This window comes from Gnatocerus cornutus, chromosome 3 (assembly GCF_029298725.1).
Source record: "Gnatocerus cornutus isolate USDA-ARS CGAHR chromosome 3, icGnaCorn1.1, whole genome shotgun sequence".
NCBI classification, from domain to species: Eukaryota; Metazoa; Arthropoda; class Insecta; order Coleoptera; family Tenebrionidae; genus Gnatocerus; species Gnatocerus cornutus.
The window spans coordinates 14,215,536-14,229,199 of record NC_142235.1 but is presented as its reverse complement, the minus strand read 5'-3'; the positions used below and the strand labels follow the sequence as shown (position 1 = coordinate 14,229,199).

Here is a 13,664-nt window from a genome sequence, read left to right as displayed (position 1 = left end):
CTTTTGAGCTTCTTTCTTACTTCTGCCAAACGGCAAAGTCATATCTTGAATAGGACAATTTTTGGAAATTTTTGTTTTGAGCCGATTTGACCACAAATTGGAAACTTGCCTCTTTTTTCTTTAAAATGTTCTAGGTCGGTTACTTTTAAGATTGCATTCTTGAAATTTGCGTATTTTGTACTTTTGGGCTTCTTACTTAATTCTACCAAATGGCAATGTCATATCTTGAACGGGACAATTTTTAGAAATTTTTTATTTTGAGCCGATTCGACCAAAAATTGGAAACTTGCTTCCTTTTTCGTTAAAATGTTGTAGCTCTGTTACTTTAAAGATTGTATTCTTAAAATTCGCGTATTTTGTACTTTTGGGCTTCTTACTTAATTCTACCAAATGGCAATGTCAAATCTTGAACGGGACATTTTTTAGAAATTTTTAATTTTGAACCATTTCGACCACAACTTGGAAACTGGCTTCTCTTTTCTTTAAAATGTTGTAGCTCTGTTACTTTTAAGACCACTTTTCTAAAATTTGCATCCATTGTAACATTAAGCTTCTTTCTTAATTTTCTGAAACGGCAATCTTATACCTTGAACGGGACAAATGTTAGAAATTTTCAAATTTAGTTCACGTAATTCCGCTTAGTTTAACTTACTCGCGCTTAGTAATTAGTCTCATCTATTGTAATTAATCCAAATTGCCCCAAATTACTAATTAAAGGGTTTGTTTCAAAATTGAGCCGCCTGTTGTAACTTAGCCCGAAAATCCTAGCATTGCATTAAGGAACCCTCTCGCACATTCCAATTCTAAAAGACTTACAAGTGTAAAATTCCGTTCTTTCTGATCTCGCACAGATTGGGAAATCCCCTTTTCCTTCTCCCTCTCTCCCGTTGAATCCGTGTTTGTCTTTGAGGGGTATGACGTATATTTGCAGTGGACGGTGTTCCCTTGGGAATCCCCGAGGCCGTGGCGGCGGTCGAAATGATCGAGAAAGGACTCGTCTCGAGGGAAAGTGTAGTCCTTTTATATCCAAGCAACCTGGTGGTGATTTTCCATTTCTTCCATCCGCAAAAAAGGCCATCCAGCCATTAACATCGCCGCTCAAGACGTTGAGATTTGCATAGTCCTTTGGCGAATTCTAATTAGCAAAATGCGAAATGTTATTCATGCATGTGAAGGTACCCTAATTTCGGCGTGAATTAGTAAAGCCGTAAGGACTTTGTATCTATAAGACGGTCCCTTATGATTCACTAAGCCGTTTACGGAGGATCCACCTTCAGACTCATTGATAAATCATTAACCGTCTTTGCGGAGCTCCGGAAACCGGAGCGCACGAACTACGTTTTTTCCGGATGATTTAGAGAGAGGAGCGACGCGCACCAATGGCTTTCGAATGACTATAATAGTAAAATTCCGGAGTAAAAACGCAAATACAAACATAAACATAACAATTCGGCGCGGAATCACCCCGCGGAGTAAAATAGAAGAGCTTGGGATGTACGATAACGTGTCGTCTCTTTACGATTGCGAAATGTGAATACTGCTTACTTCCGGTTCAATCTTGGCCATATTGATCCGACCATTTGCAAGAGTGTGACGAAACCAAAAATAAAAACAAACATTGCATTAATGAAATTAAACGAATAAAACGAAAAGTTTGTGCTAAAGTGTTCGTTTTCTTAGAGGAAACTGTTTTGCTATCAAACGGCTGCTTTCTAATAAAATTACAGCGTTTTGTCGTAAAAAGAATTTTAGTGGAGAAATGGTGGATGCGCCGGGATAGATATTGGCATACTTTCAATGACTGATCTGGTCGAAACACGGCTCTAATTTAGTCCGTTTTTATCAAATTAACTACTTCTAATTAAATTACTTGAGCTATAAAAAGAATTCTTATTATACAAATGGTGGATGCGCCGGGTCGGATATTGATTTTTAACTAGTTTAAATAGCTTCATTCAGTAATGTAAACAACTTATTTTAACAGGCAGTGCAATTAAACCGGAATAAGACTTGGAGAAGCTGTTTCAGGAACAAAAATAATTTATTTGTATTGCTCGCACGTTCTTTCAAATTTTGTAGCTCTGTTACTTTTAGGGCTGTGGTCTGTAAATTTACAGACGTTGTAATTTTAGGCTTGTATTTTAATCAGCAACCTCAAATGGCCGTCCGGACAATTTTTAGAATTTTTTTTCATTGGGGCGATGAACGAATTTGAAGCGCTGCTATTTCAAAACTATGTATCTCTATTACTTCAAGGACTGCGGTACTGAAAGTTACAGGCCTTGTAACTTTCTACTTTTTTTTAATTTTAGCCGCAAAGTCATATCTGGAGCGAAACATCGTTTAGAGTTTTTAGTCTTTAAGACAACACAACAAATTGAAATTTTCTCTTACATTTTTTTATTTTTTTTTTAACTCTGTTAATTTTAGGTTTGTTTTTTTGAAATTTAAAGACGTTGTTACTTTAAGCTTGACTTTTGACTTTGCTAAGCAACAAAGTCTTACCTTGAAAGAGGCAATTTTTGGAAATTTTTAGTTTATGGGACGACAAAGAAATTTAAAATTACCTCACCGTTTCTTTAAAATTTTGCAATTGTGTTACTTCAAGGATTACATCCTTGAAATTCACAGGCGTTGTAACTTTGGGCTTGTTTTTTAATTGTACCAAGCCGCAAGGTTCTGGCACGAAACTTTTTTTCTGAAATTTTTTATATTTGAGGGGGCACAAAAAATTGAGACTTTTTCGCTTTTTTTTAAACTCTTGTAACTTTGTTACTTTTTGGAACGTGTCTTTTAAATTTAGAGACCTTGTTACTTTGGGCTTTACTTTTGACTTTACCAAGCGGCAATGTCTTATCCTGAAGGAAGCAGTTTGTATTTTTTTTATGAAACGACGAAGAAATTTAAACTTATGTTACTGTTTCTTTAAAATTTTGTAACTTTGTTTCTTTAAGGTCTACATCCTTGAAATTTACAGGCGTTGTACCTTTAGACTTTTTTTTCAATTCTACCAAGCTGCAATGTCACGAAATCTTGAAAAAAAAAATATTTTTGGAGCGACACAAAAAATTGAAACTTCCTCGTTTTTTCTTCAAACTTTTGTAACTCTGTTACTTTTTGGAAGACGTCTTTGAAATTTAGAGACGTCGAAACATTGATCTTTTATTTCACTAAGCGACGAAGCCTTATCTTGAAGGAGCTCATTTGTAGAGATTTTCACTTTTTGGAACGACAAAGAAATTTGAAATATGCTCACTGTTTATTCAAAATTTTGTAACTTTGTTACTTCAAAGACTGCAGACTTCAAATTTAAAGTCATTGTACGTTTAAGTTTCCTTTTTTAATTTTTCTAAGCCGCGAAATCATATCATAAACGAAACTTTTTATTTATGAGCCGACAAAAAATTGTAACATTCTTGTCTTTTTTTTAAACTTTTGTAACTCTTTTACTTTTTGAAATATGTTTTAGAAATTCAGAAAGGTTGTAACTTTAGGCTTGATTTTTGACTTTACTAGCCGACAAATTCTTATCTTGAAGTAGACAATTTTTAGAACTCTTTAGTTTTTGGAGCGACAAAGAAATCTGAAATTTGCTCACTATACATATCTGCAATATTCTGTTACTTCAAGGACTACTTTTTAGAAATTTACAGGCATTATAACTTTGAGCTTCTTTTTTAATTCTACCGCAAGCCGCAAGGTCATATCAGGAACGAAACAATTTTTAGAATTTTTAGAATTTGGTACTTCAAAAAAAATGTGTCCTTGAAATTTATGGACGTTGTAGTTCTAGGCTCATTCTTAAATTCTAGTCATGACCAGAGTCATACATATATTAAGCGAGACAATTTTTAAAAATTTTAAGTATTAGAGGCCTCGAATGTATTTGAAATTTTTTCACCTTTCTTTAAAATTTTGTAATTTTGTAATTTTTACAACTGGGTTTTTAAAATTTAGAGACGTTGTAACTTTAAACTTGATTTTTGACTCTACCAACCTCTGATGTTATATCTCAAAGGAGACGATTTTTAGAAATTTTTAATTGTTGATACGTTATTGAAAATGCTATTTTACAACTGCAATTTTATAACTCTATTACTGTTAAAGTTGAGGCTTTGAAATTTATAGATATTGTAACTTTTAGATTCTTTCTAAATTCTACAAAAAGGCAAAGTCATATCTTGAGCGAAAGAATTTTTAGAATTTTTTTATTTCTAAAACAACAAAAAGAAAAAAGTTGGGTCACGGCTTAATTAAATTCTGTATCTTTCTTACTTTTAGGACTGCGTCCTTGAAATTCACAGACGTTGTTAATCTTAAGCTTCTTTCTTAATTATATCAAACCGCAAAGTCATATCTAGAGTACCACAGTTTTTGGAAATTTTTGTGTTTTTTGTTCGATCACGAAATTTGAAACTTCCTCTTCCATTTTTTAGATATTGTAACTATGTTATTTGTAAGTCCTTGAAACTTACGAAGGTTGTGAGTTTAGGCTTCTTTCATAATTGTGCCAAACGGCAAAGTTATATCTTAAATAGGACAATTTTTAGAAAATTTTATGTCTTGAGACGATCCGCGCAGACTTTCAACTTTAAAAATTTACGGACGTTGTACCTCTGAGCGTTGTTCTTAATTTTGCCAAAGAGCAAAGTCACATTTACGTAAAGACAATTTTTAAAAAATTTTACGACAGCGAGTGTTTTGAAATGCTTTTTCAAGTTTTGTAACTTAAAAAGTCAATAAAAAGCCAAAAAGCGTGTCCGCAATGTCAAATTTTTTTTAGCCTCAGGAACAAGTTGGCAACACTGCAACAAGTTTCATTACTTTAAGTACAAGCAGGCACTCCGTTCGTGTCAAAACAAAACGTTCCATGAAACACAAATGAAAATGAAAATTTAATAAACGTAACCTACCCTATAATAGCATACCAATCGATACAACGAAAACGAAAAAACGTCAGCAATGTTCCATTGACTTCATATGCTCGTAAGAATTTAATTATTCAAGTGTGACGGCAATCGTCAATATTTGATAACTCAGGGAAGCACCGGAGCCGGGGGCGAAAATGCAGATATTGAATGGGAGTTGAGATGAAAATCAAACTTTTGGATTTATTATATTAAAAGAAGTTGCGAGGAGTTGAATGCAGTTTTAAGTCGATAAGTGTTGCCAACTCATAATTTGACGTATTTATAGTCAGTGCCACGTACTTCCAGTGTCGCCAATTCCATCGATTCTATTAAACAATGCAAAATCCCCAGCGTCATATCTGACGTCACGCTCCGACCTTCACCGCTGGAGGTGACGTCCTTCCCATCTCACCCTTAAAAATTTAATCAAGGGCGTGGCAAACGATGTCGTCGTAAATACAGCTCACTCGTCCTGTCATCTCTTTTTTCGTCACCACATTCCAAAGTAACCTGAATAATGAAGCACGAGGTAATCGCCCCTATCAAAAGGGTGTCTAAACTTTGTTTCGTGGGGGTTGAAGGGTTGCTTTACCTTGCTTGTATTGACACTTAGTTGCGTTCGGACTGAATTTAATATTGGAGTGTTTCAAATTCCCGTTGAAAATTTAAAAATGCCGAGCTACGGGGATGAAATCTCGGCTCACTTAGATGCATTCCGTTTTTGTTATTACGACGAGGAATTCTTAATTTGGGAAATTATAAGTAAATCCGAGGGTGTATTGCGAGGTGAAGAGCTCTCGCGACGGGAAACTCATCGATCGAGACGAGGAAATTGAAAAATCTGACTAGAGTTGCCGTTTTACTACACAATTCTTTGTTTCAGGTGGCTGCGAGTTCAATAAAACGTGGGTCGGCAGGTGGTTCTTAAGCGGCGTCCCAAACCTAATCTACATCAACCTAACCCACATTGAAACCAAGGGCGAGTGCCACGAAGCCCAAGGCGACAAGTACCTCGTCTACGAGAGGTAAGCCCCAACCCCACTAACCAAAAACCCTTAATTTTCTAATTTCTCCAGAACTGACGACTGCTACCGGTGCTTGGCCATCCACGAGAAACACCAAAGCGTCCTCCAATACAAAGAAAGTGAGTTTTCGGAAAAAATGTCTGTTGTTTTACTACAGCGCCCTCTTTTAGCGTTTTGCGAGAGTAAAGCGTCGCTGCAAGAGATCTGCTATGGCATCACTGGCGATGCCCCTTTATACAGCATGTTCCGGAAGTATCCGGAGGCTAAACCGGTCCCGTGTCCTTTTCGGGGCGCCCCTTTTACCTTTAGTTATAATAGGGGTTCTGGAGACTGTAATAATCCCCCGAGTAAAGCCGAGAGTTGCACCGATGATTCGCGATTGGTGTTGAAATATCAGGCGTGTCCGGATGTGCAGTCCACGGAAAGCTCCGGTAAGTTGTTTATTCTTTTCTTTTTTTACATTATTTTATACTTGGTTTATTGTTTTGACTACGTTCTTTGACACTCATTTTCCATTAAAATTACTATGTTTTTCTTTTATATTGCTTTATATCATTTAAACTGTGATTATGTCAAAATCTTTGATTTTTAACGTTACATTTAACCCCAATTTAAATTAAAATGATTAGTTTTTGAATTGTTTCTTCATTTTCTTACTCATTTTTTCAGCTGTTTTTCGCCGTAAACGATTTTTTATCTTTTTTTTTCCTTGTTTTACACTTGTTTCTATTGTTTGACTTTTATTTTTTTGTTATAAAATATGTTATAAAATTTTTTTAAAATGATGTGGACTGTTATTTTGCCACTTTTATTAATTTTGATTTTACATCTAAATTCTGTTTACATTGTTTTACATTTATTTACTTGGTTTGACATTTTTTTCATTGTTTTGACTCTATTCGTTACACTTTTACTTCAAGATTCGTCATCATTTTGATTTGACATTCGACTTTTATTTTCATTGTTTGATTCTTATTTTATTGTTTTGATTGAATTTTGTAGATTTTTATTTAGAAATTTACATTTATTAATCATTTTGTAATCTTGTCAACTTTCCTTAATCTGTCATTTTCTATTCTGTTGCTACATTTGACTTTTAATTTACACTAAAATTTGTTTCTAAATTCTATTAAGTCTATCAATTGTCATTTTTTCGCATTGTTTTACATTTGTTTACATTGTTTGACATCTATTTTATTGTTTTGGTGACTTTTTTTGCAATTGTTTTGAGATTTTTTGAGAGTTTATAATTTTGATCATACATTTAACGTCTATTTGCGTTGTTTGACATTTCTTTTACAGTTTTGGCTGCGTTTTCTACATTTTTGCTTTGAGATTTATATTTATTGGTCATTTTGCAGTGCGTCGACTTCTCTTAAATAGTCATATTGTGATTTTAGATTATTTAGACGTTACATTTAACTTTTAATTTACAATAAGATTTATTTCTAAATTCTCTTAGATTTTTCAATTGCCAGTTTTTGCATTGACGTCACTTTTTTCTTCATTTTTACATTGTTTTTCATTTTGACCCTTATTTTAAAATTTTTTGTGCAATTTTTTTGAGATTGACATCTGTTATATACATTTTACAATGCGTCGTTTTGTCTTCAACTGTCATTTTGTCAATTTTCATTCATTTTGGTCTTATATTTGATACTTATTTACATAGTTTTACATTTGTTTCCCACGTTTTCATTGTTTAACATTTATTTTATTGTTTTTGACTACATTTTTTTAGTTTTAATTTGAGATTGACATTTATTAGTTATTTTGCAATGCGTTGACTTATCTTAAACCGTTATTTTGACTTTACATTTGACTTCTATTTACATTGTTTTCAATTTTGACTACACTTGACTCCGAGTTAGAGTTTTACATTTGTTTGACACTTATTTTTTAACACTTTAACAGTCATTTTGTAATTTGTCGTTTGGGCAATTTTCATTCATTTTGATTTTACATTGGACTTTTATTTACATTGTTTGACATTTGCTTTCATTTTTTCAATTGTTTGACTTTTATGTTATTGTTTTGAACTGCTTTTTTCACTTTTATTTTGAGATTGACATTTATTAGTGATTTTGCAACGCACTGACTTCTCTTAAACTATCATTTAATCATTTTACTTAATTTCTATCTTACATTTGACTTTTATTTACATTGTTTGACATTTTTTTTTTATAGTTTTGACTGCATTTATTTCAATAAATTAAATTTTTACTTTGAGATTTACATTTATCAATTTATTTGCAATGTGTTGTTTTTTGTCATTTAAATTTGTTTTGATCTGACATTTGATTTTGATTTAGATTGTTTTAAATTTGTTTGATATTTATGTTTTTGTTTTTTTAATTGCATTTTTTACAATTTTACTTTGAAATTGACATTTATTAGTCATTTTGTAATTTGTCGTCTTTCTTCACACTGCATATTGTCAATTTTCATTTTCATTTATTTAGTTTGACATTTGCTTTCATTTTTTCCATTGTTTGACATTTTTTTTGTTGTTTTTGACTGCTTTTTTTTCCCTTTTACTTTGATATTAACATTTATTAGTGATTTTGGAATACGTTGACTTCTCTTAAACTGTCATTTAGTAATTTTTATTAAATTTGATCTTACATTTGACTTCTATTTACATTGTTTTCTATTGTTGACATTGTTTGACACTTATTTTATTGCTTTGACTGCATTTTTGTGTATTATTACTTAGAGAGCTACATTTATCAATCATTTGCAATGTGTCGGGTTCAGTTTTGTCATTTTCATTTATTTTGATCTTACATTTGACTCCGATTTAGATTGTTTTACATTTGTTTGCCATTCATTTTTTGTTTTGGTTTTGTTTTTTACAGTTTTACTTTGAGATTGAAATTTTCCAATCCTTTTGTAATTTGTTGACTTTCCCTAAACTATCATTTTGTCAATTTTTATTGATTTTGATTTTACATTTGACTTTGATTTACATTTGCATACAATGTTTGACACTTCATTAAAGGTTTTGCTAGGATTTTTGTCGACATCCTTAGAACTGTCATTGTGATCTTACACTTGATCTTACATTTGTTTCCGTTCTTGACATTGTTTGAACTTTTTTACACTTTTTGTTTGAAATTGGCATTTGTTAGTTTTTCATTTTTATGAATTTAGTCTTTATTCTTCAATTGTATTTTTTTTCAAAAATTTTACATTGTTTCTTCTTCCAGTGGAGGAGCTGGTTTGCCTTGCCGCCTGGAAAGAAGGCTCCACTCGCTACCTTATCGGCCGCATCTCCCAACTAAACCGCAGAAACCTAATCTCCGACGAAGACGAGTACCGCTGCTTTATCTACCAGAAAACCACCGAAAACAGCAAAAGCGTCTACAACATCGCCCAATCAGGAGACGCCACTTGTAACGGCGTCCAAAACGCCTTCGAAGGCTCCAAGACCATGAAACTTACCACGGTGGACAACCACCACAACAGATGTAAATTCCCTCTATGGATCACCGACCACCACACTTGGCTGAGCTTAGACCACCATAAAACATACAAATTCAGTCAACGAAACGCCACGTTAAAAATCCTAGATGATGAAGGCCTAAAGCCGAAGAAAGTCCACCAGAATTACGCGTTTGGGTTCCAGGAGTTTGGATTTGAGTCGGAGGATCAGAGGAAGCAGAACTCGGAGATGCGAGTGGTGTGTCATAGTATCTTGCAGAGTCATGAGCACAAGAAGGTGCAGATTGTCGCGCACGTCACGGAGGGATGGTGAGTTGGAGGGTGAAATTGTAAGGGTAGTAATGACGGTTTGGGTTGCAGTGACAGTGGGTATGTCTGCATGACGTTCTACAAGCGGGACTCCAACGTCATCGAGTTGCAACAGTCAGGTAATGATTATCATGGTGATGAGGATGATTATGATGATTTTTTTGTAGAGAAAAAGTTCGAGAACCCCGACGAGGCGTGTGCGAGCTTCAACCCTTCATCCACCCCTTACACGACGCTCATCACCACCAACCTCCACACCAAGAAGTGCCCCCATTTGGGGCGCTACACCCTCGTCAACGTGGTCTCTGAAAAACGCAAGAAACGCCAACAACCAGGTACAACCCCCACCCCTTTTAACAATCACTCACGACCCAATTTCAGACGATGGTGCATCTAATCAACTCTCCGCCGACTGTTATTCCCACAATTACGAAGCGTTGGCTGTCGGTTGCGGTGGTTCCCACGGGATGGAGTTTCGCTCGGCGTGCGCCCAACAAACCATCAGTGGTAAGAAAACCGCCCCCACGCCCCCAGCGTCTTTCACGTTCTTTCCAGAGTACTCCTGCCACGGCAGCTGGGAGGAAAACGGCGTTTCGTACGTCATCGCCTCCCCCGTGGCGCGCAAATCCACAGACGCGTTGCGCTACTGCTTCATTTACACGCTGTCCAACCAACCGGAGACCACGGTGATCGAGGGGGCGCTCGGGAAGAAGATTGAGCCGCCGGTGCTGCGGCTGTCGGGGGTTTCGGAGAGCTGCCATCGACACATCATCCCGGGGGTCACGGGGAACTGGGCCTTCAACTTCACGAGCAACGGTAAGGCAGATTTTCAAGCGCCATCTTTTGGTGGGAGATTCAAATTGCTTGTTTTAGGAACCTGCGCCGTCGACAACGAAAACTCCAGTTCCATCGCGATCCCGACGTTTCTGATCGTTCTTTCTTCGGCGTTGGCAGCGCTAGTTATAAGATGATGAAGACGGACAGTGCTGCACACTCTATCAGAGTATTAAGTGTTTGAAGGACTCGGTAAAAAGTCGATTTTGTTCTCCTTCGTGGTTTAGTTCCAGTTGGGCTTTTTTTCTTCAATTATACAAGCAATGTGGAGCTTAAACGGTACAACGAATGTTTCCTTTCTGTGGCTTACGTTTCGTGCTTGTGTAATTGATTATCATCAGGGTTTTTTTCTCAATGTGTATAGCACAAATTGTATATTACGTATAGATTCTTGCCTGTATATAAGTTTGTTTTGTTGAAAAAAAAAGTAAAAAATACTGTGATGGAAAGTAGCTTGTTGAAACAAAATGGTGGTTATTAAAAAAAGTTTTATACCTATTTTCTCTTGCCACTACTGTTCTTTTGGATTATGTCGCCTCCCTTGTACTTCTAGACAAATTCTAAATCTAGAAAGGAAGAATTTAAACAAGCTATTGTCTGTTAGGAGAATTAGACATTTTATACCGGACACGACGCAGTATTCTGAACAGTAGAATTATTAAGATTTTATATATTTGGTACTGCCACTGTAAAAATGGGATATCAGCCGCCGCTCCGCCTCTTTTAAGGCCAAAGCCGGGGCTCTTACTCCCGAGGCTAGTTTCGTTGAGTATACAGAGGGAAGAGGTATATTTTAAAACAATTAAAAACTAAAAAAGATTGTAAAGTTGTACATAAAAGCTAGTTCAGAGTAGACTTATAAGAATGTTAACAAAGAACGAACTGGATTATTGGTATATAAGACGTTTTTAGTGTTTTCGCATATTTTTTTATCGTATTTAAACACTATTTTTTACTTCACGAGCCAAGATTTTTCATGTAAAATAATGTTTATATTATAATGATATAGCTACGATTTTTAAGACATATTCATAACTACACTGTCGTAGAACCGTTTCAGATTAGTTCTTTGTGTCCGAAATCTCTCACATTGTCATCCCAAAACTCATGTGGATATGTTCCCATTTTTTGTATATTCTTGTATATATGTGTTCTATGAATGGTTCTTCTTGTTTTTATATTATTGTAAATGTAAAAAAGACTGTGACGCTCTATTGGGTTTTTAGTTTTATTTTATTTATTTGTGTCAAGTTCCACGTCCGGAAAACACAATTCGTTGTTTTTACGTGGCTTTTACAAAATCTCGTGTGCGAGGGCGTGGATCTTATTTTCTGTGATTTTCTTATTTGCCGCTTTACTCATTTATACGTTCAAAGGAAATTTCCGCCATAATAGTGTGTCCAATTTTTGCTTATCATATTATAAGGGTTAATTATTATATTTTGACTACGAAAATAAAGTGAAATAATCAAATGTGTTGGTTTTTTACAACCACCCACTTCCGTCTCATAACAAACACCCATTGCTCCATTTTAAATCTCCCGCTTAGAACCACCAATGAGCAGGGAGCGCGGAAAGCGGGTTTAAATATCCACGACCAATCGGTGCTCTTCAAATACCAAATTTGTCAATATTTGTCAGCGCCATCTATTGTCAGCTTGGTAACTTTTTTGCATTGTCAATTTTGAGTTATAATTTTTTATTTTCAAAATTTTTGGTACTTCCAAAATCTAATTCTAATTTTATCCGTTTTAAATACATGATAATTCTTAATTGTCAACTTAATCCAATAGACACCAAAGATTAATAAATTATTATTATTCATATAATTAAATAAAAAAATGAATAAAATGTTGAAGGACAAAAGATAAAAAATATCCCGGCGCATTCACCCTTTTTCAAAAAATTAATAAAATTTACATCTTCAACAAGACTACGTCTTTTCGAATCAGTTTTTTAGTAGCTGCGGATAAAATGAGTTTTCTATTTCATGTTTTGAGACAAATTTCTAGTTGAAATAGATATTTACATAACAAATACGGAAAGTGACCAATTTCGCACGAGTGTAAAAGTAGATGCACGAGGCGCCAGATATTACACGAGTGCAAGAAAGACATTTTCCGACGAGTTATGTACACTATTTTTCCTACGACCTTTCATCATCAGGAAGAAACCATAAGTTTCGACAATAGTTCATTTCTTATCTATTTTAAATGCCATTTTTCTACAACCTCTTAAAAAAGTGACGTATTCGACATATTTAGATGGTTTATGTTTTTGTACATCCATTTGTCACTAGTGTGATATGAATATATCCGCACAGACCTGTCAAAACTGATTTGTCAAAAACGACCTAACCAATTCATTTTTATCATTACGCATGTTGTTTTACAGTGAATCGTCTACATATTTGCGACAACAATTCAAAAGTTACATTTGTATTTCAAAATAACTGTCAATTTTGACAGGTCTGTGCGGATATATTTATATCACACTAGTGACTTTTACTTTCGGAAATGGGAGTACGAAAACATCAACTTTCGGAGTCATTTAACCGTGTGGAAAATGTCACTTTTATATGGGGTCGTAGGAAAAAGTTTTTTTTCTAAAAAAAGCGAAAATTTGTGTTTTTTGTTTCGAGGTTCTACTGTAGTTTCAACGTGAAGGAAATAAAACAAAATTCATTGATTTTTGACATTTCTGCATCCATTTCTCGTTTCAGTTCCTCGCTAGCTGTGAGATTTTCCGAGAAAATTCAAATTGAAAATGTTGAACAAATGGGAGCTGTCAAAATAACCAAGTTCAGACATACGTTAAGATACCTTTTCTATGTTTAGACACAATAATTTTAAATAATTAATAGAAACGTAACCAAGTCGTGAATGTTAAATCAGAGTTCAAATTCTTTCTATTGAGGTCCAAATTGACAAAAAAATGTAATTTTTGCTTTTATTTTCGCCTAAAAAATTCAAGTCAAATAAAAGTTTTAAAAATTTATTAAAAATTAACGGAGTGTCGGTCGGATCAAAAAACCGCCATTAGATTCTTGTTTTCGAGGTCCAAATTAATAGAAAAAGTCGATTTTAAAAGATTTTATTTTTTGTCAAAATTGCCAAAAATCCATGAATTAACACCCCTTTGA

At 34.5% G+C, this 13,664-nt stretch overlaps 1 protein-coding gene across 2 annotated transcripts in view; it reads left to right on the top strand.

The window, feature by feature from the left end:
• Positions 1-11,995, top strand: part of LOC148177289 (uncharacterized) — a 167,939-nt gene extending 155,944 nt beyond the window's left edge. For both annotated transcript variants that reach the window (XM_088032545.1, XM_088032544.1), the window contains exons 3-11: positions 5,794-5,935; positions 5,987-6,054; positions 6,106-6,366; positions 9,145-9,688; positions 9,740-9,807; positions 9,856-10,023; positions 10,070-10,195; positions 10,244-10,504; positions 10,562-11,995. In XM_088032545.1, coding sequence (XP_087888671.1) covers positions 5,794-5,935; positions 5,987-6,054; positions 6,106-6,366; positions 9,145-9,688; positions 9,740-9,807; positions 9,856-10,023; positions 10,070-10,195; positions 10,244-10,504; positions 10,562-10,659 — 1,736 coding nt within the window. In that variant the 3' untranslated portion in view covers positions 10,660-11,995. The remainder of the gene's footprint in view (positions 1-5,793; positions 5,936-5,986; positions 6,055-6,105; positions 6,367-9,144; positions 9,689-9,739; positions 9,808-9,855; positions 10,024-10,069; positions 10,196-10,243; positions 10,505-10,561) is intronic.
• Positions 11,996-13,664: the final 1,669 nt, after the last annotated feature.